The 24,718-nt window shown below is 49.4% G+C and overlaps 1 protein-coding gene across 2 annotated transcripts in view; it reads right to left on the bottom strand.

Moving 5' to 3' along the window:
• LOC144937690 (mineralocorticoid receptor-like) overlaps positions 1-8,025 on the bottom strand; it is a 131,823-nt gene extending 123,798 nt beyond the window's left edge. For both annotated transcript variants that reach the window (XM_078865108.1, XM_078865109.1), the window contains exon 1: positions 6,638-8,025. In XM_078865108.1, coding sequence (XP_078721234.1) covers positions 6,638-7,629 — 992 coding nt within the window. In that variant the 5' untranslated portion in view covers positions 7,630-8,025. The remainder of the gene's footprint in view (positions 1-6,637) is intronic.
• Between the last annotated feature and the right edge of the window lie 16,693 nt (positions 8,026-24,718).

Here is a 24,718-nt window from a genome sequence, read left to right on the forward strand (position 1 = left end):
TTCTGCGTGGCACCGTGATATCCACCACATAATTTATTCTTGAAGTGAATATTGACTCCCCAAGTTTAGGTGATTCGTGGAGTGATCAAATTGTGGTGTTGCTTCATAACTTTAATAACCGCAGGAAATCAATATGCGAAATAAAAATATATATTTGGGTGGTTTTCTTCAGTTTTTTGTTACTACAATTTTAGATTCGTAGTTATCGTTCTGTGAACGATGAAACCCACTGTGACGATGACAGAAAAACCAAGCTTATAAAGTGGTCCATCCATGGCAAGTGCGGCAGACAACCGCGTGAGGCTGGAAACGACGCCAACGGTTGCTGCAATGTCAGCAATGACGACTCGAAGACGGATAAGACTCGATTCCACACGACATTAGTGCACTCCACTCACTGGAATGTGAAATCAATTTCCTTTGCCTGCCATTCCTCCGCAGAGAAAAACATCGTCTGAAAGGAAAATGTTTCAACTCCCTGCAAGTATAATTAATGTCACGGTGGCCTGCTGTGCTAAATAAGCAAGAGTTCATTGGTGAAATAAGGAAAATATGGATTAGTGGCTTTCAATTAAGAGCTTGTTTAACCGTTTGGGGAGGCTAGTTCATTTATCAAGTCCATAGAAGATAATTGGAACGTCAGGGTCCATTCAAAGTGCACGCTGAAAAAAATGCATGTTACGTTTTTAAACCACCGTAAGGAATAGTGGAGAATGGTATCTCGGACAGACGATGAAATATATTCATTTTGCACCATTGGCTTTAGCATAATAACAATCATTGACAGGACTTTGTCAAATCTACTACTGGATGAAGGCCTCCCGACATCGGGCCAGTCATGGGGATTGTTTGACCATACTTCACCACTCTGGTCCGATTCTGATGTCACGCTCCACCGATGTTAGCCATGGCCAGGAACTGAACTCAGGATAACCGGGTTTGTAGAACAGCGAGTTAGCCATTGCACCACTTCTTCCCACGCCACAAAAGCTAAATTGACTAATATTAATTGACATACTTTTGTCAATCCATTATTGGATGAAGTCTTTCCCAAACCATGTCAGGCAGGGATTTTTTGTTACCATACTTTACCACAATGGACACTGTGGGTTGGTGAGGCGGGGGAGAGAGCCAGGAATTGTTCCGACATGACTCACCATTGATGTTAGCCGTGACCGGGATCAAACTTATGTTCGCTGTGTTCATGGTGCAGTGCGCTAACCACTGACCCCCACATCAGCATGTGAATTACGCGCACATGCTGAGCAGTAACAATTAATATCATTGTACACAAGACAAACATTAGTTCACAGTGCAGGACTCATCTGCTACTGCACCCTTGGGGATTCGCAACGTTTTTGCGAGCAGTTAATCTCGGGAAGACACCAACCGCCACTCGGTAGCCCTCTCCGGGGATATTTTAATGGTGGAGAGAGCATTTTAACATGTTACTGCAGACACACTCGCGTGCGTGGTAGCTCACGTCTGCCAGGCTCGGAAAGCTAGCCCAGCACCTCCTCTGAAAGACGGCTCACATTACGCGGAATTACCTCCCCAAACACACAGGGCTCTATTTGTTTACAAAATTGCCCAAGCGAATGCTGGGTTTTTCTTACACAATTATTGGATGAGTTGAATACGGAATATTGCTGCATGCAGGTGTGTACTTGATACATGCAAATGTTTTGCCCGTCACCGCTGACTGTTATCCGCTCATCGAATTACGTTTATGGTGTTTATGCATCTCTCGTAGAATCGGCTTCCCAATGTGCTTCCCAATGTGCTCTCACGGCCTCCTGCGAAAGGCGGAGGACGTACGGTTGCACGTCACCGCTGCCCGCAACCGGCGTGAGTTACAGGCAAGTAGAAGGTAATCATTCAATACTGCTGGATGGAATGCGCCTGGCTCAACGTGGACGAGCGGAGAAAATATCCTCTCGGGTTCACTCGACAAGGCATGGGCAGGCCCACTGGATGAGGGCCTCCGGAGCAGTGGCATGTCAGATGGGGTTGTTATATGAATTATACTTCACAACAATGGTCGGTAAGGTCGGTAGAATGAAGTAAAGTGGCGGAACAGGTTGGACCAGTGGCTCGGTGAATTGATTGTCATCATCGTCGCGTATTTCTTTGTATGGTGCCCCAGACAAACATATAGCAAGTCCCCAAAGCGTCAATATAATTAAAAAGAAACATGATTAAACGGAGCACTGCACCCAGGTAGCACTCATGAACGTATTCCAGTTATTCTAGTTCTCTCTTTCCAGGATCAAAGAAATTTTAAATCAAACTAATTCCAGTCTTTTCATATTATTACGAAAGGCAAAGCTGCAAATTCCATAGTCTGGTGTTACTGGTAGGAAGCCATCGAGGATATTTGTCTTGGAATGATTCGCTTTCTAATGCATACTCAGCCTCGTGTCGAAAGTAGAGACTCTGCATCTATGGTCCCCAGAGGCAGAGACTTTGCAGCAGTGAGCACTGGTGACCCTACCGTACTGATGAGCCACTCGGTCTTGCCGCTGAATGTCAGTCGGTCGCATTTACTCAAACTAATTTCGATGGTGACCCCGAGGCAAGAGGGCCACGATGCAGTTCTTCAGGAACTGCCGACGGTTAGTGCTCAATGCACAAAGGCCGAGAGTGCCCTTTGCACAACGTTGTCTGCGCGTCGTTTTAACGAAAAGCTGCGGACGTGTGCGTGTACGCATGCACGGTCCTGGTCGAACGCCAGTGCCCCCTTAAAAATGCCCACGCTTTTCACGTGCTCCACAAAAGTTCCCCACTGGATTTCGAGATAAGCGAGGGTGGTGGGTGGGGGGGGTGAGTTCTGTACGAACACAAAGTTCTGACATCCCCGCCTCTGTGCCATACGCTGCCCAGTGTTGTTATGTTTCCCCTTTGCCAGAAAGCTCTGGATACGGCTCGGCTGTCGCAATGTTTGCGCTCCGTATAAAAGTTTCACATAAACGCCATTTTTTGAGGACGCCGCATGCCCCCTCGGCCCCTACGGTCGACTGCAACACGAGCCCCTTGGCAATGGCTCGCATCTAAATACGTACGGACTTTGTGTGCGCGAATGTATCTCGCAGCGACGGGGAAGGAAGAAAGTTGCGCCATTGGCACAACGAGCAGAGGCTTCGGCGTCCGCCGGCTCACGCGCACGCTTCGTGCCGGTGCCCATCGCAGTCAAAGTTGGAAGAGCGACAGCGGAGGAAGTCCTCCGAGCGCGCTGATACGGATGCGGGCACACACACCCACACCAACTCGGCCTTCCGTTTACAAAGCAACCGCAATAACAACGACATGCAACTGCCTTCGCTCTGTACAGTATTTTCTATTGTATTACTGTTAAAGTCGCGTGCTGCTGTCGAAATTTAAATGTGCCGTTAAAGAGTTGAGTGTGCGCACACCGCATGGGCGAAACAATATATATTGCACCGTCGCACGCGGAGGCAGTCGAAGGGTCGGTTGGGTTATAATGCGCGTTACTGAAATTCAACTCTTAACTCACTTGAATACCATCAGATTGTTTTGTTTCCTAATAACGCCACCCCTAATGTCACTGACTTTTCTTTCTACGACATTTGGTACACACACGTCAATTGATCAACCAATAGTTAAGCTCCAGCCCCTCTGTCAATAGCACGATGACTTGAAGGCCTTCCCTAACCATGTTGGCAATGGGGGGGGGGGGGGGGGGGTTGACCTCCACTTACTCACACTACTCACACTGGTTGGTCAGTACGGGACGGTCAAGGTGGCTCTGCAAGTCGAAATATTACTGGCCGCGGATGTCTGGGTTCAGGGTGCAGCGTGTTAACTGCTGGGCCGTTCCTCCGTCCACCCTCCAAACCCCAATTTTGGTTGGACTATTACAAAACGAATGTACAATCCTCGTGTCACGTCGGTGCGTGCCTTAGCGTCCTTCTCTGTAAACACTTCACTGGCTCTCATCCACGAACAACTCTCCCAATAACCACTCTCCTCATAATGGTCCTCGCTGACGTTTCTCTTTTCGTGAGACGTGGTAATTGCTACCCATCCCAGGGTATGACGAAATTTACATTCAATAATAATCGCAGAAAAAGGTAGCAACCAGCAGCCACGGCTATGTATATACCTACGATCAAAATATATACGAGAGTAAAAAACAGGTCGAGTTACATACAGAAAGTTTGCCAATGGTCTAGAAATACGTTTCACTGAAAACAAAACAACAGACTGTCTCTCCACACATTAGATAATTAGACGAAGATCGCACTCTCAGTCGGACAATTTAGGCAAACTCTGTTCGTACGCGGCTAACGTAGACCCAGAGAGAGAGAGAGTGGCATTGCCAGTACCAGCACACGACCGTGCTGGTGTAGATGGCCATGCCAGGTACTTATGGTAGCTATTTTAGTCAACCTAGGGGATGCCAGGGAAAGCTGATATACTGTGCGTGGCAGGGATTTGTACCTGGGTCTTTGGGATCATAGGACAGTGCATAAGACACATTTACATATCGGGTGGCTTAGCGGTCGAGCGAACGGGAAGATTGCGAGTTCCAATCCTGTTGAGGGCTTGACTCCCTCCGGAGGTCAGTAGGATGAGTTTCCCTGTGAGGAAAGTCAACAGTGGCTATCCGATGGGAGAACTGACCCCTATCACGACAATGCAGAATTTCCAAAGGCTGTAAAGCTGATGAGCGATGCCTCAATGCTCATCGGAGCAGGACATTACAGGAATCTGTATGGTCTCTCGCCTACGCCATCCACCCAGTCAACGTCACACACTTTTAATTACAAGAATTGAGTACATTTGATATTAGCCCCATTCTCATTGCGCTGGGTTGTCACGAAGGCACAATGTTTTAGAGGTATATTCTGCCAGGATGGAGCAATGTACTTTGTGAAATTGCAACAGAGTAATGTGCGAATACAATGTTTACAGTTTGGAAAATTTTGGCCCAATGACGCAGCCACGTAACGGCCTCTTTTTTTTCGAATGACGTCAAAGGAACGTTAACATCCACCGCCGTGCAGCACAGGTCACCGTATTCGCAAGGTTAACACACCAGCCGCAATAACCAGGGCGACCGACTGGGGCCGAACCGAACTACGGCTGGGTCAAGTCACCGGTGAGCTCATGCGTCGCTCACGAGATTGCTAACGTCACCAAACAAAAAAGCAATATGGGTCTGGTTGTTCGATACAATTTTCCAAATGCAATTATCACCCCCCCCCCCCTGAAATTAAACGGTTGTTCCATTATTTTTATGGTCAATATTCATCGCGATACGGTACTTTAATCCACTAAATTACGTAATTCATAGTTTAAAAAAAAGAAATTCTGTACACATTTAATACGGCAACACTTATATGTAATTCTATACCTCAATAAATAAAAACATTCCAGTGGCAGGTTACATGAAGAGAAAAAACATTGCCTGATTAGTTTCCATTTAATGAGGAGCAAGTGTCAAAAGAACGACACTGCACACAGGTCTCCATGCAAATGAGTTTTCATTTTCTTCTAAACAATCCTCTCACCTGGTCCCATACGAGCTGTCAACTCGGTCTAAATAAAGTCAGTATCTGACTCTAAATAAACAACCCCTCACCTAGTTTTAACAAAAACGATCTCGTAGATCGTTCTTTTGAACCTTTGCCCAACTATATTATTCAACCGTGTACAATTACAAAGACTTATTTTTGAATCCAGTGTGGCCTTAAAACTGTTGGGCCAACGAGTTCTGCATGCGAGCTCCTATTAAAGGGCGCATAAGCAGATAATGTCGTCATCACCTCGCCCGACCGCCTTTGTCTCCCCAGCGCCGATCGCTGCATCAGTTCTCGGGGAGGAGGCCCAGAGGACCGGTTCAGAGATCACGCGCCCGCTCACGTGGCCCTCTCTCTCCGTGGGCGCAGCGCGCTAACCACTGCGCCACCGCTCCCCCACACACGTCTATGCAGCTACTACGCAAGTCGATGATGACACGTGGCTTGTCCCGCGTGCGTCATGGATCAAGGTTGTCATCGCCGACAGTGGCATCTCCCCCCAACCCCGTCCCTTCATCATCATCAGCCATGGTCAATCCACTGCTGGACTAAAGGCTTCCCCAAAAACCGTCGCCACATCTAAACGATACTGCGGCGTCATTATTCCGATACAGCCCTTTCGCAAGGTGCTGATTTTATTCGCTCCATCTCCTCCACGGCGTCACGCCTCCGAGACGCGATCCGTAATCATTCTTGACCAAGCCACGACGTGTCCTTCCCCCTGGCCCACTTACTTAGATTAACAAAAGCTCAACACACACAAGATCTCTCTCTCTCTCGTGCTATGAAAAGAACAAATGGACGAAGCTCAGCCTATTACACGCGGTACTCTTATAGACATTCCGTTCAGGACCACGGTGTCGTTGACTACTGCGTTGGGTTGTGATTCTATTTGTCACGGTGCCCCGCAGCGACTGCGGTAACATCACGCCTGTTGCTATTGTTGTTGTTGTTGATGTTGTCGTCGTCTGACATCCTGGAAACCACTTCGATTGTTCTAATTTACCTGCGCGCGCGCGCGTTGCGCGTGAGTGCGCGCGCGTGTGCGCGTCCTCCGACCCACGGCAACTTAACGAAAGTGAAAGACCACCCACCGGCCAAGCCCCGGGAAAGGATGCGCGCCCTGCGGGTGGTAGAACTCCTCTGCGATGCGGCTCCTCTGCGGGGCGAAGAGGGAGTAGTGTGACTCCCTGTTGACCATCAGCGGCGGGAACCACGTGTCCGGGGAGCCCAACGAGCCAGGATCAGGCCCGGGTCCCGAGCCAGACCCGGAGCCGGGCCCCGGGGGGGGTCCGTAGCCTCCTGCCGCGGGCACGAACACGGAGAGCGGCTCGCTCTTGTAGCGCCTCTCCGAGCAAGCGCCCGGGGGCACATCGTGGCCACCCGCGTCTTGCTGTCCGGACAATCCCTGGTTCCCGAGCAGCTGCTGCTGCTGCTGGCCCCCGTTCTCCTGGCTCTGCGTCTCTTCCTGATCGTCCTCCTGACGGTGGTGGTGATGCTGCTGCTGCTGCTGCTGGAGGAGGTGTTGATGAAGGGCATGCTGCTGTTGGTGTTGTTGGTGGTGGTGGTCATATTCCGCCAGCTTCCACGGCCGCACCATCGCCGGCAGGCTGGAGGTCGTGGCCAGCTGAGTGCTGCTGGACATGGGCGTGTAGGTGGAGGCGGCGTTGCTGTAGGTGGACGGGGTGCTGATGGACGACGAGCTCGGGACCCCGCCGCATTCGTCGTGGTGCTGCTGCTGCTGCTCTCGGTCCGCGTCGTCCTCGTCGTCCTCTCGTTGCTCCGTCTTCATGAGATGCACCACCTGCTGCACGGCGTCGCCGTGATCGTCCCCCCCTGGACGTCTGGTCGTGCCCACGCACCTCTCCTCCTCGTCATCCTGCCGCTGCTGCTGTTGTTGTTGCTGCTGCTGATGATGGTGATGAAGTTGTTGGCCGAGTTCTGAAATGGACAGAACCCCCGTGGAGCGCTCGGCACTCTCCGCGGCACTCAGCAGGCTCTCCGCGAGAGTCGTGGGCTTGCCCAGAACGTTGGCCAGCTCCTCCAAGGTGCCTCCCTCCAGGAGCGCAGACTCACTGGAGCCCATCTGCCCTGCCGCGCCCTTCAGCGTAAACGCTCCGAAATCCGCCCGTGGGATTGAACGGGGGAGCCTTGGCGCTTAGGTCTACGAGCGCAAACGCCGCGGCCGCGGTTTAAAGAGAGAGAGAGAGAACAACTGACGCCTCTAGTTCTGCCGCATACGATCAGTGAGTGTGGGACGCGCACCCAGTTCTCAATCACGGCATTGGAGTTGTGAGACGCAGGGATGGGCTGGGCGGTTGTTGTCTGTGGTTGTCTGGCGAGCGGGCGAAGCACGCGTGGGTCGGCGCGTTCGCGTTGTACCACGCCAGCGCTTCTGTTTTGCCTCTGTCAAGTGCCCTCTACCGTCCGGGCTCCTCCCGGAGTCAGATGCGAGAGACCATATACGGAGCCAATGTGGGTGGAGTTTGATAGAGCTGGCCTTCTGCGGACTCCATCTATCATCATCATCTACACCCCACCCACCCACCCCACTGCCAACCTCCCACTTTCACGGTTTAAATAACGAGATGAAATATTTAAGCTCGTTAAAAAACAAAACAAAGAAGAAGAAAAATTCACCGTGTGATGCATTCCGTACGTTGACATGGCAAACACATTTGCGCCAGCCTGTTCTTAAGCCTGGAAAGGTGCGGCATTTCTAAAATACCAGCGACCATTCCAGATTAAATGTTCACTCCTGGCATGTATTTTATTTAGTTGATGGATTTTTATCTTGAGCTCTGTGTTTATTTTTCCAGCGCACGGGAATGATAATGGACTGCACAATGCAAGGTCCAGTCAAATTGCATCCACAATTTTGTATATTGTGTCGTAATAGCTGAGCTACTAGTGTCTAATGTGGGTCGCCGTCAGAGTAGTTTTTTCTGCACCGATAACTCGCTGCCAGTGATCTCGCTGTTTCTGCAAGCAGTCCTGGAAGTCTTCGGTAAAGCTACACATAGAGGACTCAACATTACGGACGCTGCTGGAAAAACACAATGCGAGTTTCAGAAGAAACCTTCCTGAGTGTAACGCAACGTTTAATGTCACGTCACTGCCCTTCCTCCACGACAACTAGCACGGTTACAAATCAATGCTGACAGATAGACGGCTTACTTATTGTCTGCTTATTTATTTTGTTACTTATATAGTGTACTCCACGACGCTAAAACATTGTTTGTGTTATGTAGAATTTTATTTTGCGTCAAACTCGGACCATTATCTTAAAGAGATGATCCTTGCCCTTAACATCCGGCAGTTTCCCAGCAACAGTCCAATCAATCCTGACTCTGCTGATGAGACCCCGTATGGCAAAACGGGTCCAGAGCTTGCTTGTGTTGAACCAGTGCTGCCGAAACGATGCTCTCACAGAAGGCCGTGTGGTTGACGGGAAGTGTAACGTATGTACGTATTATGTGGAAGGGACATATATGTGAAGGAGATATATTGTCTGCATATGTATTGTCTTAATACTGACTGGGCCTGCTTGTACGAATGGCCTTGCTGAATCAGATGGCTTTGCGTGCACACAAAATTGTGGATTGGGTATGAATGAGCTGAGGTCGATTTTTACATGAAGTGTATTGCAATTCCATCATCCTTTCAATTGTTATAATAATCTTTCCCCAAACGTTTCGGCTGGATTTCGTATAGAGCTTGCGCTCAGTTTGAAATTGCCCGTATCTCTGCGCTTTGATTAATCATATTGGCCGAACATTACAATGCAGGACCCTCCTGGGAAAAGAGTCTTGAGACTCAGGATCCTCTTAGGTGACATTGGCATAATTATTATTCCTCATTACAAAGTCCATTACAAAATTACGATCATCAGCAGCAGCAACATTTGTTTTCAGCCACTGCTGGTTGAAAGTAGGGGTCGGCACGGTTTGAACCGACTCAAACTGGTTTCAAATTGAGCAATCCAAACCAAACCAGCGACAACTGAACCAAACCAAACCAAAACCAAACCAAACTAAGCTAAACCAAACCTCTTAAGTTGGCTTGAACCAAACTAGTTTGAGCCGGTTCCACCCTGTCCGAGCCAAACCGAGTCGGTTTTCGTAGCCCCAAACCAAACCGAACCAGTTCAAACAGAGCCAAACCAAACCGATTTGGTTCGGTTCAAACCGCGGTTTGGTGGTTTGAGCCAAACCGTGCCGACCCCTAGTTGAAAGTCAGGTGAATCTCACCTCATTAGTCAGCCAGTTTTCGATCACACAAGTACTTGCCCTGATAGAAAAGCTGCACGTGACATCTGCATGCCAGAGCCTGTGCTGTATCATCTCACCCAGTAGCGTCGACAAACCCTGTCAACTCAGCATATACAATACACGCATACAATTTGTATTTTGATTGCATCTAAAATGTGACCGCATCTCAGGACATTGTACAAAAAAAAGTTGGAATTTTTTTTTGTAAAGAGACGCAGAGCATCTTGAGTCTGGACGTGGACAGGGGAGTCAACGGCACGGGTGGCTGGATTAAGGGGCTTCCATCACACGTGGAGTAGCGGAGTCAAATAAAGCGACGTCCCAACGATAGGTGATTGAATCTGATGTGCTCGTAAGGAAATGAACGTTAAATTTTGATTTAAAGCTTTCGTTACTGCAGGGATTCATACGCTTGGTTCTTTCGGTAAAGTCACGTAGAAGGGAAATGATAAAATAATAAAGTCACGTAGAAGGGAAATAATAAAATAATGTTTCCCTATTTTTTTATTATTTCCCTTCTACGTGACTTTACCGAAAGAACCAAGAGTATGAAATGAACGTTGTTTATTACATTTTCCGAATTTTCGGTCCGTTCCTTATTTAACAATTACGAGGAAATTCTGAGCGTGGGCAATCATGGACCTAGGACACAATGACCCACCGGCTAATGTCATCCTCACAGTGGCACGCACGAAGCCCCCCTGTTTGCGTGGCAACGTCACCCGTGTATAATTGTCAATAAAAGGAAAACAAAATCCTGCTAACAGTGTTTGTAAGTTTTCGGGTTCATATATGATCTTGAAATGTGCACAGCTTGCATAATCACGTTTACTCGTTGACGGTGACTTGCATTGCGGCTTTCGAGGCGATGCAAATATGAGATTTGACCCGTTGGAAATACACGCGAATCTACAGCCCTTCATCTCAGTTCTTAGAATATTTTCTTGCGGGGTGGAGTGGGGTCGGGGCCCGAGTCGTCGCATGGTGTACGCTCTGCAGAACGTTTCAAGAATAGATGTGACCGAGCTCACTCGGAGTCAGGTGCCCTCTCTCTCTTCAGACGCCTCCTCGTCGCCAACTTCGACTCGGATTGAAAGCCGCCGCCCGTGGAGCCGCTCACTTTGCGGGACGGTGTTTTAAAAACCAGGCGTGGACTTCACGGGCTCCATACACCGCACATCGTCGGGACGATGTTGGGGCGAGACGTTAAACCCCTCGCCTCGTTACGCAGGAAGCCGTGGGTTCGAGTCCGACACTGACGCCTGCATATTTGGAGTTCGCGGTGTCTCTCTCTCTCGCTGTCCTCTCCGTGATCGCGTGGATTTGTCTCCGGCTCCTCCGGGTTTCCCCTCCACATTTCAAATCAACATCACAGCGCGTCTAGATTATTTGGCTGCTGCTTTAAATGTCCACGTGATAATCCACCTCGCCGAGCTCTCGTTTGTGGCCATGTCGCTTCTGAACAAGAGCTACGTAGCTCAGTGGACATCAACTCGTAAAATAGAATAAAAAATTAAGTTTTACTTTTCATCATGTTCTGTCCACTGCTTCACGAAGGCCTCCCTACATCATTGTCATCCTTCGCAGTCGTGCTGAGATGCTGCCAATCGACTTGCTCATGTCGATTCGTTGTTTTTTATTGAGGCATCTCTGCTGTGGTCGTCCTCTCAGACATGTTCCCGTATCTGGGTGCCAATTCCTTCACCAGTCTTGACCATCGGCTGTTATCCATTCGAGCGACGAGCCCTGCCCGAGCACGATAACAACAGCCATCTCCCCTCGTACATCTCCAGTAGCGTGCTGGGTGGGAGCCAACCCACGCTGTCAACACGACGGCCAAGCGCGTGTTGGTGAAGCCGACGTTGAGGCTGATGCACTGCCCCCTGCTGATCAACGTGACCCTCTCAGAAGCCGACACCTTTGTATAAAATTAGCCTTTTATGTACGAGCATTTCGGCGGCCTGAAATGCCTAATTATAGCTCATTAGCTGTGTCGGGTGGTGGCGGATTTAACAACACATTTATATAATGACGCGATCTAAGCCAAAAAACACCTATATTATAGATGGCGGTTACCTATCCAAGCACTATCCAGGCGCAATGTTGCTTTGCGTCTAAGATCAAACAAGATGACATATTTGTAATGTACACGTACACGGTCAAATGCAAATCCTATATTTAAACCACAACTCAATAAAGATCTCAACAAAATGATTGAAACGTCTCACAATATAAGTGATATCAACACACGGAAATGTGGAATTTCCATCACCGGACCCAAGGGCCATCAACAGGGAAGCTCACCCCGCCCCCTAAATGGCAGCTCGGTCCGGGAGACGCTTCACACGAGCATCGAGAACGTCAGATAACGACGCACTGAAAGACGCCCATGACATTTATCGCAGACATACGTCAGTCGCGTTACGAGCGGCGTGCTGTTAGTGAGCTCTGCCTGAGCAATGGGGGAAAGCATGACTGTAGCAAGCACTGCAGTGGGCCATTTCTACGTACAACATTGAGGGAGGGAGGGCGACCTTTGCTGCACAGTGGTGAGATGAAGTCCCCGGAGCCAACACCACAAGTGGCTTTGCTGGTCAATGCCGGGTGTCCAAAAAAACCCCGCTTGTTAAAGGGGCCATCCATTGAGTAGGTAGCCACAAATCTGTCATAACGTGACCCCTCCCCCCCTCCCTGTAAGCACGCGGACTTCTTACCCCCCCCCCCCACCTGCGTACGTTCGCCTGACGCACCCCCCCCCCTGAATCCTATAGAACGGTCGATATTTAATCCACGCACAAACGATCAAGGATTAATAATATGAACGTGTTTAAGCAAACAGTCCACCGCCGGACTATCTAACTCATTTGGAGGCCAATGTAGATACATTATTATCGAGGCTTCACCCCCCCCCCCCCGTTTCCTATGCGTACGAACATTGTCAGTGGACCCCCCATACGCAAGCGAACGCATTTGGGTTAACCCCCCCTCCATGCGTAAGTACTAAATAGTTGGCCCCAAACGCCTCATTCAGCCTCGCGGCAATCACAACATTAGCCAGGACTTGGGGCAAATACCCGTTAAGAGGAATGCGAATTGTAATCAACTATAAGGTATTTAAGATTTTAAAAACGTCTCTAACTATAATGTAAATGCTCTCGCAGAATTCTGCAGTGTTTGCAGTGCTCCGGTAAACATTGTCAGTGGGGTTGTATGGGTATTAATGACGCTTAAAAGAAGCTTTAGAGGCTTAAAGAAAATGAGTTTCAGTAGCGATTCAAGGAATTATTATTAGAAGAAGCAAGAAGCATGGTAGCATTCACAAATTAGCACTTTAGCGGATTTTTCAGCGCAGCCTTTATTTGTTTTAGATGTTGCTTGGGATTGTAAAACAAAGGTTTCCTCTTTATTCGCCATCCCTTTTTGGTATTTCTGTGCTCATAGCATCAGCCGATGTTGATTTTGGCTGGCTGACAAACATGCTCTTCACACACTCTGCACAATGAAAAACCCTAAGTAAATATCATGAAACATTGCCAAGGACATCAAAATAAAAATATATGAACATGGTATGTTTTTTTTCCTGTTGCAGGTATTTATCAAATACACTCTCAAACATATGTGGGATGTTTACGGTACTCAATAGGTGTGGGGAATATTGTTTTAATCTAAATCCTTATCGCTAGCTCTGAGATATGTAAAGATATTATAACAGCAAATGACCAATTTTTTTTTTCTGAGCAAATAAGAATGGAGGAATGACATTTTCACATTGTGAAAATAAATGTACAACATAAATACCTGTCAGTTGTTGGGACAATCTGTCACATTTGCAGACATCCCATTATGTGAGGGTCTGCACGTGTGGGTGATGTTAAAGAGGGCCGCACACCCTGAAAATGAACACACTGATAAATGAAAAACAATGAACGCCTTAGTTAACGAATTATTATCACCAAATAATTTGTTGCCTTTGATTACGGAATCGTGACCCTTTGCGTTTCTAATGGAAAAATGGTTTTGAATAATTTGTTTAAGTTAAAAGTTTGAGTGCCATTACGTTCAAATGTTGAACTTATTTCGCACCGTGTGTTGCAAATCGTGCGAATCGGAAGGCGCTATCACAATAACCCTGTTTTTTTTTTTTTAAAACCTTGCATCCAAACAGATATCATGGTAGTATGTTTAATTCAGAGTTAGGAATATTATACAGCCGGTGTGTGGGTGCCAATTTAGAAGTGTTTGGAGGGAGATCGTCATGAATTGACTCGATACACTGTACAAGAGTAGATCTTAAGTTTTCGTGACTGCAATGATCCTACTCTTTAGTTCTTTCGGCAAAGTCACGTAGGTATAAAATAAAAATAAATTCAAATAAAAAATAAAATAAAAACAGAATCTGTTTTTTATTTTAATTTCTTTATTTTTAATTTATTTTATTTTATACCTACGTGACTTTACCGAAAAAACGAAAGAGTATGTACAAGAGTATTGTAGAAATATGGCAAATTAACTGGCTTAGTACTATTGTAATCAAACCGTTCATATAAAACCAGGTTAAAATACATAACTACACATTTGTCCCGCGCACAGTGTAAGTAGATTTAGAGCAGTGACGTGCGGTGAGGTTAATGGCTGGGGAGGCACTGGCTCGTGTCAGAGCCAGATTCACACACTGAGGGGGGCGTGACCTCACAGCGGGGGGCGTGTTAGACACGCCCCCTCAGTGAGGCAGATGTGATAGCTGCCTCCCCTGCCTCCCCTGACGGCACGTCCCTGATTTAGAGGTGTAGGGAACCACAGACAAGAGACAAACGGGAAGGCCGCCAGAACCGGCGTCAACAATTGCCGAAGCTCTGGGGTCCTATATTGTTATTTTTGGCCAATTGCACTCAATAGTGTTTGATTCAAACAATTTATTCCTGAAACATTGAAAATCATAACCCACCTCATCCGTGTACTTTTTGGTTTTCATTTTGACCAAAGTGGTTAAATTAAAATGTATTTACATTAGCTCATGTACGAGGGGTTAGCTTCGTAGTATCGCACAATTATGCAAGGGTTTTCCCTTGTCAGCGAGCTCTTACCATTCCACATTTCCTCCACGCGCATCTAGCTTGGCACAGATGCCAAGGCAGCTTCACTCTAACTTCCAAGTGAAATGGCAGCTACCGCATTGTTGTTTTCTATCCTGCACGTAGATACTGTTCACGTGTGTGTGTGTAAAGTGAACGAGCAAAGACAAGATTGAGTAGAGGCGGGAGTGATAGCTGCACTGTATAACTGTGTGGTTCAGACGTTAACTTAGCAGCTCGAAGGGAAATTGTTGACATTTGAGACGGATGCTAGGAATTGTTGTGGCGAGAACGGAGAAGCAATGCAAAAGTCTGGGGGAGAACGTGGCAGTCGGTGAATACCATCAGGGGGAAATGGTCGCGCTGGGTGGGACACGAGTAGCGGAAGGAGCAGGGCCGAATGCTGACAGCGGGAGATGGAGAGGTCGCCCAGAGTGACGTGACCAAGGGGAAGAGGAGACGTTATATGAGCAGATGGTGCGAGGAGACCGTCAGGTCCGATGTTGGAGGTCGCGTTCGCGAGGTTGCGGTGGCATCAACGGGTTTGGCCAGGAGCGCGTTCGGGCTTAGAAATCCCATCAGGTCAATCGCTCGCATCCTGGGCACATTAGCATGGTCGTGGGCGAAATGTCCACACAAGACATCACCAACATCTCGTGATACCGCGATGGAATAATTCACACCCAGCAGCTTCACAAGAGCTGATTTTCGTCGTTCCATCTCTGTGGCAGGGTGGCTTTATGCCATGGTCAGTGAGGGTCGTGACATAACAAACCCTTCTCAACGCTCGCCACTACTTTATGCAATTGACCGTTTCCGCTCCACTCGAGCAGCTGCTCTGCAAACGAACAGAAACTTTGCAAAAAGAAAAAGCAAAGCAGTGACAGCATTCTCGAGCAAATGGGCGCCTAATTGCTTGGGAAAATAAACAAACCGTTAAATGTATTAATTGCTCCCATGGATATTTTTTTTATAATAAGCTACTTTTAATATTCAGAAATAAAGGAAAGTTTAGAGATACTTTTTTTAGGAACAAATTTAAAGGGTGGACCAAAATACATATTTTAGTTTTATTTTTTTACGACCGCGCGCATATTAAAATGCCCTTTGCTTTCTTTTACCTAATGCTTCAGGCAACACGCGCTATAAACATAACGAATAGTGGTGTCATAAGCGTCTCCTTTTAATGCCGGTTGATAAAGGCCTTGCGAGACACTTCACTTCTTACTGCCTTCATCCTGTCTGCATGCTAATTAAAACGCACCGCCATAAATAACGACAGCCTAAATGTGCCACGCAATTTCGCCGTTTTAAACCGCTTCCTGGCCCATTGAACAATCGGCAGCATACTCAAGACGAATACGACGCCACGAGAAATGCCTCCTATCTCAGTAAAAAAAAATTGTGGATTCCATGAAAAAATGTTAGATATTCATTCGAAGAAACGTCACGATTGTCAAAACCACTTGTCCAGTGGAAAATTACCTCCTGGCAATGGTACATTTACAATATCAGAGCAACAACGCCAGAACATGCAAGAGCGTGAAGTTCCCAAAGACGAATGCCCCTGACGCACACGCATCCCGAATCTGACACGCTCAGTGTCACCTTCTGTTTTAGCCCCATTTTAAGGATGGCCTGTGCAGACAACATTTAAAAAATGACAGCTTTTTGCACTGGTGGCTGTCCGCAAACGCTTACGCGATGCTGATGAATCATTCCACCGTGCGGACATGCCGCCTCTTGTTTCACGTTGGCGCAGTTGCCAACGGAGCGAGAAAGAAAATGTCGAAGAACAGTCAGACGACGTCCGCGAAACTCCCGTTGAAAGAATATTTCACGCGTGGTCCACTTCACTAGCGCGACAAGCTACTGGAGAAAACAAAGGGCGTTACTTCCGAGGGATCCCTCATTTTCGGTCAAAAATGTAATGCCGATAGGGGTGCAGATGGGGTGACGTCACACTGAAATAGCACCCACCTGACCCTACAGGCAGATCGAGAAATCCCCAGTGGGGGTGGGGGGCACGTAACAATTTCTGTGAGCCCCGTCGACCCCCTCGCTACCCCCGTGGATACGACACTGCTTGACGCTTGGCTAAACATTTGCCACTCACCTGGTACTCAACCACGTGTCAGCCGTACACTTCACCTGAGTCTCGCCGATCACCGGTGTATACAGCACAGCCCATGTGCATTGTGTAGGCTATTGAGCGTCTATTCTATTCGCTGTATGATTTGCATACGCAACTGTGAAGCTCCAGCATTACAGGTTGCGCATCGGCTATTATTTCAAATGCTGGAGTGATGAACAGCACCGCAGTATATAATATACCCGATGTATCAAGAGAGATGTGATTTTAAATTTTCTCCATCATTTCGTACTACAATAGATTGGTGGACCGCTCTAGAAGTTCTCTGGGGAAATACAAATATACACGTACAAAAATATGTACAGTCAAATCGTCTGCTTATTGTAGGAATTACATTGCATTGTATCTTACACCATTACAATTTGAAAAAAAAAGTCGTTACAAATCATCAAACAGAAATATCCGTGTAAAATGTCTCTCTGACTCACGGTTTAATTAAATTGTTAGCTAGTGCCATGTACATCGCACAGTGCTTTGTGATGTGTAATCAAATTCCGCACGATTTTCCGCAGAGCCACATTGCAATAATTTTGGCAGAACGTTTGAAACCAAATTTACATGGCAAGGATTACCATTCCAGGCGCTGTCTGAAGGCGCCCAGGCTTTTCCATTTTGCCCATTAATGGCGAGTAAGGTGCGCGTACTTCAATTTAAACAACTCTGAGAGAACACTCGGAGCGGGCAGCCCGTCACGTGGGACTTTTCCTTCGCGGAACCGGCGCGGAAACGCCGGCGTCATGTTCACTCACGGAAAAGTCGAAGCTGTTGTCTCAGTTACGTTTTTTTTTCCCTTTCCAGGAGAGAGTCGTGCATCCGGGATGTTTGGCCGCTTCCAATATAACGGAATGTTTGGCGCGTCGGAGGAAAGCCATAAGCACCACCAACCCCCTCCCCTCACCCACTGTGCGCTGCCACGGTGGAGATTCATCATCAGCAAGCGGCTTTTACGACAACAACAAACCGAGCGTTTGGCTTGTGGGAGTAAACACGAGCACTGGTCCCCAGACAATCATCGCCACCGCTGTTGGCCGTGAGCGGGAATCGAACCGGCGTCGCCGGGTGCGTAGCGCATGCGTGCACACTGCTACACGAACCGCTCCACACACACATCTCAACTCTTAGAATACTACAGCACCCAAGTGGCGGTGACGTCACAACGGCGCCCGTGCCAGGCCAGGTGCACTTTCAGGCCGCGTGAAGTGTCGAAATCTCGCTGACAGGAGGAGGTCACGGGACAAATCCAGCAGGTGCCATGGCTTGACTGACCGAGATGAGTGGCAGATGCACGTCAGCTGTGACCACTGCAGCGCCGACTTAGTTGCGTTTTATCCACCCGTTGTGAGCGTCGCTCCTCTGTCCTTCGTCGTTTGTCGGAGGGCGACTTGCCTCCAACTGACCGGTAACGTCCTTCACGAGCCCCCTCCACGAGACGCGCGTCACGTCAACACCGGCGCATTAACGCGAAGCGTGCATCGGACTCGGAGAGGTCGCGCGGAGGCAGCGGCATTTTGTCGTCGCAAGTCCCCACCTCCATTTCTCGGAACTGAGACACCCCCCCCCCTCCCGCGGGCGGCGATTAATGTGCGCGGGCCATTTCACGTGGGGGGCAATTCCATTTGTGTTGAACGGAACGAGAGGGAAGAGGGAGGGCAATGCCGTTTAAATGGCTCGCACCGCGTTTAGGGGGGTGGGTGGGGGGGGGCAGTGGTTGGTGGGGGGGGGTGGAAGGAGTGTATGCAGTGGTTGGTGGGGGGGGTGGGGGGAGTGTATGCAGTGGTTGGTGGGGGGTTGGGGGGGGCAGTGGTTGGTGGGGGGGGGGGGTGGAGGAGGGGGGCAGTTGTTGGTGGGGGGGGGGCTCAGCGGAGATTTTGTGCCCTACAGCATCGCCTGTCCTATTTTGTAATTCTGTCGTCTGTCGCTTGTAATGAAGAAGCATGGAGTAAAGCGCCGACGCAATTAAGTTCTTGTTGTTGTTGTTGTTGTGTTAAGAGCCAATCACGGACCAGGTGCAATTTACGGAACCCAGCGTGGCAGAGAAACACGATTGCAGTTTGGTGCCAGTCGAATGGGAATTTCACGGATGTGCATATACGTCATTTCATCACAATGTTATCCATTACATTTGCACAGAAATGCTTTGGATACATGTTATATATGTACAGTGTACGGGATGTGTTCCCGATATTTGGATAAATAAAAACAATCAGAAAACCGAGCCTCGATATGTCCTGTGACGTCACTCCCACAACGTCACGTGCACCCTTTTACCGCCAAAATTGCGGCACGTGGCATCGGGTGACGCGACTTGTGTTCGCACGAAGGAACGTGAATTAACACGGAACAATTTCATTGATTTGGAATTAGAAGAAAAAAAACGTAACAAATTGCCACCGAAATGTACCAAAAAAATCCACGAAAATCGAATCTAAAACTCAGGCATTTAATTTACATATATATTATTGTGCTCATTTCATTATTGCGAACTAATTTTACAATTGAAAAGCCAAGTTCTTACTTTATAGACAAAAAAACCCCAAAATTTTATTGAAATGTAACTCTAATGGTTACTATGTAATGTGTTGTAATAACTAGTAGATACATTAATCGATTGCAAACTAATTAAGTGAGAGCGTGAGAATTCGTTACAGACCCTGCTATCAAAACGTTTTAATGCCTCCTGGAATGTATGCACGCGTTCATTGGATCCATTGTTTCTCGAAATGTACGGAATATAACTTTCAAATGTTTATGCTGTTGTGCACACAAGCCAGCATCCACGATGAGCGCTTGGCTACGAACGGCGAGACAGAAGTTCAACAAAAAGTGCCTACACACGTCAAGCAAAGATTGTTGATGTTCTCTGTAAAAACAAATCAAGTGCCATATTTGCCCACTTAACAACTTTATTTGATTGGCTCTGTCACTGTGTGGTCGAGGGCTATGGTTGAAACCTGACATTTAACACTCCACTCCAATCAAACCCAAAATACAACCAATTATGAATTATAATATTGGTCGTAAAAGCATACATATAAAATTTCACATTACATAGCATGTTGTTTATTTAAATGTATCTCCTGTAAAGGGGAGTTTTACTTTTGAAAGTGGCGCATTCGTTTGCTCGTCTCGCGCACACACACGCGCTCACAAAAAAAACAACCCACACGACCATTTCAATTGTTTTTAATTTATTTTACCAAGGTGATCGTTAAGTTTGTGAGGGCTGCCACGGCGTAACGAGTCAGTCAGGACACCGCTCTGGGGATCCAGAGGTCGCCGTTGTCGATTCACATCTCCTGGCGTGCCACTTTTGAAGCGATGGGGCGAGGGCTTGAGGTTATTAAAGGATACCGTTGGCAGGTCGCGTGCGGTGGTGAGGGTACAGCGTGGGCTATTCTCCGCCTATTCTCAAGACGGCTGGCCAATGTTCGGAAGAGTAGGCCCACGGGATCTTGTCGAGGACCTCCCTGGAAAGCGGAGGCCACTTTCCCCCCCCAACACCCCAACCAGCGGTGAGAGCGAGAAAATAACAGAGGCCGTGACCTTTACATTCGCTCACCAACTTTGTGCGTTCAAGGGTTGCCGGGTTCGCCGCTCCGGGGACCGAGGTGTGCCACTGTTTACAAATAGATTTTTTCTCTCGATTTTAGTCGCCAAGGTAACACGTGCAGCTCAATCACCAATTCCAAACAAATGTTTTTCTCTCTTTTCACCCCCTCCAAAAGCGCTGAGCCGGACAAAAACAAAAACAACACGTGCACCGCGAATGAAACAAGGTTAAATGTTATTTGAAAATGGCTCAGGGGACTTTTGTCACTTGTCCAACAGCCCCGCGTGCAACAAAAACAACAACAACAACAACAATGATAAGTACAACAAACGCAATTGGCCCTCGTCTTGCTTCACGCAGCGCTACGGCCGGCCGTCACATCGGCGGGCGTGAATCCACAGGAAGCGAGAGAGAAGCGAGAGAGAAGCGCTTCTCCCTGGCTTCTCTCTGGCTTCTCTCTGGTTTCTCTCTTGGTCCACGTGGCTTTTGTTGTGTCCACTGCTCGCCCCTTGAGCCCTGGCCGCGTTCGAGACTGAGCCGCGGTGCCGTCGCAGTTGGGAGCTATTCGCGGCAATAGCCCGGCGCGTGTGTGGTGGTGGTGGTGGCGTCAGTGCCGGATGAAGCAAGTGCGGGGTCTGTAGCATGATGTTATAAAGGGGCCCTAAAAAAAAACATGAATATTAAAACCACATTTTTTACTTGCATAGTAAAGTATTTTTTCCATTCGCTATACAGCCAGATAATACGACAAATCGCTAACCTTTAACACCCAGTCGTTGTTCATAAAAGTTGAAGGCGGTATAGTACTATAGTATTCGAGCAAGTACAAAATCGCTGCACCGGAATTGATAGCTTGAAAGCATTTAGCGCGGGGCCCTTGAAAGTGCGGGGCCCGTAGCTACTACATGTGTTGTAGCAACTACATGTGTTGTAGCAACTACATGTGTTGTAGCTATTACATGTGTTGTAGCTACTACATGTGTTGTAGCTACTACATGTGTTGTAGCTATTACATGTGTTGTAGCTACTACATGTGTAGTGGTGATACGCGCTGGGTGTATATGTCGTGTGCCAGCGCGTATGTACGGGTGTGTGTGTGGTGACGCGCGCTGACGGGGAGGAGCAGGCGTCAGTGCGCGGGTGGGGGTAGTGCTGCTGATTGGCTGTGTGCCGGTGACGCGCCCAGAGGGAGTGATCGGGTAGCAGCGCGGTGTGATTGGTCGGGGAGTGGAAACACGCGCTGAGCGGAACCGGATCGTAGGGATAGCGCGTGGGGATTGGGTAACTGAGGAGCGGTGCCGACGTTGAGGTCCGCATCCGCTCCGTCTCCCGGGAAGAAGGGGTATATAAGGTGATGCACAGAGGAGCAGGGGCGGAAGTGGAACCATCTAAGAATGAAGACGAAGGTGCAGAGATAGAGCCCGGAGAGGAGAGTAATGGAGAGTAGAGGAGAGTAAGGTATAAGTGTGTAGCCAGCGAGAGAGAACGGTCTACACGAGCTGAGTAATGTATAGTGTGTAGCCAGCGAGATAGAACGGTCTACACGAGCTGAGTAATGTGTAGTGTGTAGCCAGCGAGAGAGAGAACGGTCTACACGAGTTGAGTAATGTATAGTGTGTAGCCAGCGAGAGAGAACGGTCTACACGAGCCGAGTATGCATACGGTGTAGCCAGCGAGAGAGGAAGGTCTACACGAGCCGAGTATGCATACGGTGTAGCCAGAGAGAGAGATGCAAAGTCTACACGAGGCGAGTGGAGAGTGTAGCAGAGGCGCAGAGTCTACACGAGGCGAGAGAGGAGTGTAGCCGAGGCGCGGAGTCTACACGAGGCACAGAGAGCCGGCAGCACAGAATCCAGAGTCAAGAGAAGCGCATTGTGAAGAAGAGAGGCCACGCGTTGTATTGTTACAAGTCAAGATTTAATAAAAGAAGTGTGTTCCCGTCAAGGAGTTTCCTGCCGTCATTTTCCAATACTTCATCTGGCGTCAGAAGTGAAACGGGCTTCCAAGTATGGAGACGAGGAAGACCCGTAGGACCCACGGGATTGACCGCGAGGAAGACCTGGACGACTCGGGGCCGCTGGTGGCGGGGGGTGAGGAAGAGGACTTGCCCACGCTGCAGGGTCCGTCGACGGCGCCGGCCGAGCGACCGGGGACAGACGCCGGGCTTCGTGAGGCGCACTCCCGACTGGCGGAGCTGCTGCTCGCCGCCGCGTCCATCTTGGCGGAGATCAGCTCGTCGGGAGGAGCGGGGACGGTGGGGGACATTTTACAAGGTCGCCCCGCAGATTCCCGCCAAAACGAATGGGGGATTCCCGCCATTGCGCCTGGGCCTACTTTTGGCGGGAACGGCGAGCGCCACGTGGTGGTGGGTTCCCAAGCGCGCGCATCGACGTCATCAGCGCGCGAGGGGGTCCGCCATCTTACGTCTGCTGCTGGAGCCGCCATCTTAGACACCGACGGACAGGCGGAGAGGAACCACGAGGCGGATGACTTCATTTTTCAGCAGCGCCTGCCCACGTTGTCAGCCTTCAAGGCGGAAGGCGGAGACTGGGGCCAATTTCAGCGAAGGTTTTTGGCGCATCAAGAGATGTCAGCGTGGTCCGATGCTACGGCGCTGCGGGCATTGCCCGCCATGCTGGACGACGATGCGCTCGCGGCCTTCAGGGCTGCACGGAAGTCGGACCGCTCCACGCTGAAGGATGCGCTGGGTTTGTTGGCCAGGGTCTACGGGCCTCCCTCTACATGCCGCCATCAGTTCTACGCAAGACGGAAAGCGGCCACGGAGACCGCGCTGGCCTATCGCACGGCGTTGCTGGCTCTTGCTGATGCTGCGTTCCCTCGGATGGACGAGGAGGGCCAAGACGCGATGGTTTTGGAGCAGCTGCTCAAGTTGGCGCAGGACCTGGGGGTCCCTATCAACACAGCTGACGAGATTGATATTTCTTCTTTGAGAGTCGCCACGAGTATTCAAGCGCACGAGGCCCTACAACGGAAGCAAGGCGTTGGTTGCAACGCTGCTGTCGTCGCAGCCCCGGGTTTGGTGGTCGCCGAACCCCAGGTCGTCAGCCCACGAGAGGAGGCGTTCGCCACGGGACGACCAGGGGACTGGAGGCCGGGGGCCCGGTCGCCTCTGCGATCGGGCCGAAAGTCGGAGCAACCAAGATCTACTCCGACCCTCGTCACGTGCTATAACTGCGGCCTCCGGGGCCACGTGGCGTCCGGGTGCCGCGCTCCGCGGCAGCGCGCCATGGGAGCTCGGCTGGACGACGACCGAGAGCCCAAGTCATCTCTACAATCCCCGGCAAGTCGCGGCACCTCACACGCTCGGCCTGTTTATTCGGCACACATGGGACGCCGCGTTGCGGCGGAGGAGGGCCGGTTAAGGTTCGGGGATTCGGTTCGGCGAGGGGGGTTCGGCCGGGACCAGGGAGACATTGAATGGGCGGAATTGGGGCATAGAATTGTGGCTGCTTCGGCGGGTTCGTCCGTTGTTACGGGATCTATTGATGGGGTTGAGATTAGGGTGTTAGTGGACACGGGGGCATCGGCAACTATTATATCGGACCTCATTTATAATATTCTTCCAGTCCAATGTCGTCCGCTGCTTCCAGTGGATGTGCCATTTTACGCCGCTAATGGGGGATCGTTGGGCATTATCGGTCAGGTTAGGGCGTCCATTTGCATTGGAGATATCAAATTGTCGGGGCCCGTTTTCGTTTCATCTTCTTTGGCAGTTCCGTGTCTTTTGGGCACTGACTTTTTGGCTAAAATGCCCATTAAAATTCTTATCGATCAACGATGCATTGAACTGCCATCGGGTCGCCGGATTTCATTTTTGACGGGCCCTACTGACATTCGGACGGCGTGCGCTACGATACAAGCGGTGGCGACTCAGACAGTGCAAGTGCCCCCGGGTTCACAGATGTTGATTCCCCTCCGGTTGCGGAAACCATGGGTGAGGGAGGCTTCGGGACAGAGTATGCTTTTGGGTCCTTCTAACAAGGCTGTCGGGGGTCTTGATTTATCGGTGGCTCACACTTTGGTGCGGGCTGACAGGGATCCGTTTGTGATGGTTTTGAACGCGGGGTCGCGACCAGCTGTCATTCCGCAGGGCACCGTGCTGGCTCACG

The sequence above is a fragment of the Lampetra fluviatilis genome, chromosome 19 (assembly GCF_964198595.1).
Source record: "Lampetra fluviatilis chromosome 19, kcLamFluv1.1, whole genome shotgun sequence".
In the NCBI taxonomy this organism is placed as follows: domain Eukaryota; kingdom Metazoa; phylum Chordata; class Hyperoartia; order Petromyzontiformes; family Petromyzontidae; genus Lampetra; species Lampetra fluviatilis.